The 3,704-nt window shown below is 61.9% G+C and overlaps 1 protein-coding gene across 1 annotated transcript; it reads left to right on the top strand.

The window, feature by feature from the left end:
• Positions 1–231: 231 nt before the first annotated feature.
• Positions 232–2,019, top strand: FZD1 (frizzled class receptor 1; the record flags this gene model as incomplete). The annotated part of the gene is made up of 1 exon (XM_080338995.1): positions 232–2,019. One exon carries the CDS (start codon positions 232–234, stop codon positions 2,017–2,019), a length of 1,788 nt encoding a protein of 595 aa, XP_080195121.1.
• Positions 2,020–3,704: the final 1,685 nt, after the last annotated feature.

Genomic DNA, 3,704 nt, shown 5'->3' with positions numbered 1-3,704 from the left:
GGCACAAATGGTCAGGCGGCGGCGGCGGCGACGGAGGCGGCGGTAGTCGGAGGCGCGGCGGGCGCTGCCGCCGGTGCGGGCAGAGCTGCGCGCCGCGGCCGCGCGAGTGGCGGCCGGGGCTGCCCCGTCCCTGCCCGCCGCTCCCTTCATGAGTCGCAAGTTCGGGCCGGGAGGAGCAGCGACAGCGGCGGGGAGACGGGAGCCCGGCTGGGCAGGCGGCACCGACTGAGCATGGCTGAGCGGCGCGGGCCGGCGGCGAGCGGCGGCGGGGAAGTTGACGGCGGACGGCGGGCGGGCGGCGGCGGCCGGTGCCCGCGGCTGCCGCCGCCGCTGCTGCTGCTGCTGCTGCTGTGGGCGGCGGCGCTGCCGGCCGGGGGCCAGCCGCCGGCACCGCAGTACAACGGCGAGCGGGGCATCTCCATCCCGGACCACGGCTACTGCCAGCCCATCTCCATCCCGCTCTGCACCGACATCGCCTACAACCAGACCATCATGCCTAACCTGCTGGGCCACACCAACCAGGAGGACGCGGGGCTGGAGGTGCACCAGTTCTACCCGCTGGTGAAGGTGCAGTGCTCGGCCGAGCTCAAGTTCTTCCTCTGCTCCATGTACGCCCCGGTGTGCACCGTGCTGGAGCAGGCCCTGCCGCCGTGCCGCTCCCTCTGCGAGCGGGCCCGCCAGGGCTGCGAGGCCCTCATGAACAAGTTCGGCTTCCAGTGGCCCGACACGCTGCGCTGCGAGAAGTTCCCGGTGCACGGGGCCGGCGAGCTCTGCGTGGGCCAAAACGCCTCGGAGCGCGGCACCCCCACGCCCGCCCTGCGCCCCGAGAGCTGGACCAGCAACCCCCACCGCGGGGGCTCCGGCGGCGGCTCTGGGGGCTCGGGACCCGGTGAGTCCCGCGGGCGCTTTTCCTGCCCGCGGGCGCTGAAGGTGCCCTCCTACCTGAACTACCGCTTCCTGGGGGAGAAGGACTGCGGGGCGCCCTGCGAGCCCGGCCGACTCTACGGGCTCATGTACTTCGGGCCCGAGGAGCTGCGCTTCTCCCGCACCTGGATCGGCATCTGGTCGGTGCTCTGCTGCGCCTCCACCCTCTTCACCGTCCTCACCTACCTGGTGGACATGAAGCGGTTCAGCTACCCCGAGCGGCCCATCATCTTCCTCTCGGGCTGCTACACGGCCGTGGCCGTGGCCTACATCGCCGGCTTCCTCCTGGAGGAGAGGGTGGTCTGCAACGAGCGCTTCTCTGAGGACGGTTCCCGCACTGTGGCGCAGGGCACGAAACGGGAGGGGTGCACCATCCTCTTCATGATGCTCTACTTCTTCGGCATGGCCAGCTCCATCTGGTGGGTCATCCTCTCCCTCACCTGGTTCCTGGCTGCCGGCATGAAGTGGGGCCATGAGGCCATTGAGGCCAACTCCCAATACTTCCACCTGGCCGCCTGGGCCGTTCCGGCCATCAAGACCATCACCATCTTGGCCCTGGGGCAGGTAGACGGGGACGTCCTCAGCGGTGTCTGCTTTGTGGGCATCAACAATGTGGATGCCCTGCGGGGCTTTGTGCTGGCCCCCTTGTTCGTGTACCTGTTCATCGGCACCTCCTTCCTGCTGGCCGGCTTTGTGTCCCTCTTCAGGATCCGGACCATCATGAAGCACGATGGAACCAAGACGGAAAAGCTAGAGAAGCTCATGGTGAGGATAGGCATCTTCAGCGTCCTCTACACGGTGCCAGCCACCATCGTCATTGCCTGCTATTTTTATGAGCAAGCTTTTAGGGAACAGTGGGAGAGGAGCTGGGTCACGCAGAGCTGTAAGAGCTACGCCATTCCCTGCCCCAACAACCACAGCAGCCACCACCCGCCCATGAGCCCCGACTTCACCGTCTTCATGATCAAGTATCTCATGACCTTAATCGTGGGCATCACCTCGGGCTTCTGGATCTGGTCTGGGAAAACCCTGAACTCCTGGAGGAAGTTTTACACCAGGCTCACCAACAGCAAGCAGGGCGAGACCACCGTCTGAGACCCCCGTCTGCTGGGTCAGGGGGACAGTGTGCAGCCGGAGGACCGGGGCACTGCCTTGCCAAGCAGCTCTTTATTCAGCCTGGGCAAACTTTGGGGACCGCGAGTCGCTTCCGCAGGTGGCGGGGAGCAGAGAACGAACCAGATGGGGACCCCTGCGCCCGGGACCGCCCGGCTCTGCCCTACCTGCTCCTCCCGGGCTGTCTCCTGTAGGAACTGAACACACTGGCAGGTTGGGGGAGAGGGATGTAAATAGCCTCTGTAAGATTTTGTAAGTATATTTGTATTTAAATTACAAAAAAAAATCTCACTTTTTTAATTATTTAGGACACTTTTAACCCGTTTGCGGATTTTGCTTCCTCGCCCCCCCCTTTTTTTTTTAATTTAAAAAAAAAAAAGAAAAAAAGAGGCGTTGGATTTTTATTTTGTAGGGCAGGATGGGAAAAGCTGCCGGTAAGAGTAACCAAAACAAGCCCCTTTCTTCTCCCCCCCGAGGTTTTGCATTGGCTTTGCTTGTGCTTTCAGCTGCATGAGCCGCGGGGCCCGGAGCGAGGCTGCTGCCGCTGCCGGGGGCGCCTCCCGGAGCGGGCTGGGCCGCAGGCCCGGCTGGGTGTGCGGCGGGGGAGGTGGGGTTGGCTTGGGGAGGAGCGGCGCTTCCCGCCGCGGCCCCGGCCCGTGTGGGGGCAGACCCCGCTGTCCCCGCACGGAGCGGAAAGGCAGCCGCCCGGGCATGGCACGGGGTCGGTGCTTCGCTTCGGCCAGCCACAGCGGAGCCCAGTGCCGCTGAGCCAGGCGGGATCCGCCGGGCCCTTTTTGGGGGGTAGAGGCAACATCCAGCCCTGCCCGGCCTTTTGTGGAGGGCGACCCCCCCCGCAGTGCCCGGGGCTGGGCTGCCGGCTGCCCACTTCCCGTCTTGTACAACTTATTTAAGCGTAGTTAAGGGGAGCTGGCCTGTTGTGTTGTAGGAGTTGAGGTTCCACAGCGGCTGCACCTGTAGCACGTCCGATGGCTGAGGAGGTGCATGGGGACACGGATGTGCCGACCTTCCCGCCTGGTGTGTGTGCTGGAGCCCCTGCCCGGTGGCGGGAGCGGGGTCGCTGCCCGGGGCGCCCCGCAGGGACTGCGCTGCCGCCGGCCCCGCTCCCGCCCGCCGGGCTGCGCTGCCTGCGCTCGGCTGGAGCAGGAAATGCGGGATCAGGAGCAAAAGCTTCGTCGCAATGTTTTTAGTTTTTTCTTCTTAATTATATCGACAAGCTGGCTCTGCATTTGTGAAACATTGGAGCCATTGCCATTCCCCTGAATTTTAATTCATTGACATTTTAATTCATTGACATTTTAGTTCATTTCACATCATGAGGGTGTGATGACTTTTGCTAGTAGTAAAAGCAAAGAAAGAGAAAGCAGAAAACCAGAATGTTTAAGCGCTCTGGTGTGATGTGAACCCATAAAGAGCCTCTCGTGTCTTCCCCCCTCCCTTCCTTTTTTTTTCAGTACAGTAATAACGTTTCATACTGCAAAGAAAAGATACCATGTGTGCAGTATATCTACTACCTTGTATGCTCCTGGGTTGTGTGGGATTGTGCTTAATAAATAAAAAAAGAGGTTAAAAATGAAACTGTAACTTTCAACAGATGCATTTGAATATTTAGTCCTCTGTATGAAAACCAGCAGAATGCATTTCCTCTG

The sequence above is a fragment of the Nesoenas mayeri genome (genome assembly GCF_963082525.1).
Source record: "Nesoenas mayeri genome assembly, chromosome: 2".
NCBI classification, from domain to species: Eukaryota; Metazoa; Chordata; class Aves; order Columbiformes; family Columbidae; genus Nesoenas; species Nesoenas mayeri.
This window is presented reverse-complemented; position numbering and strand designations above follow the sequence as displayed.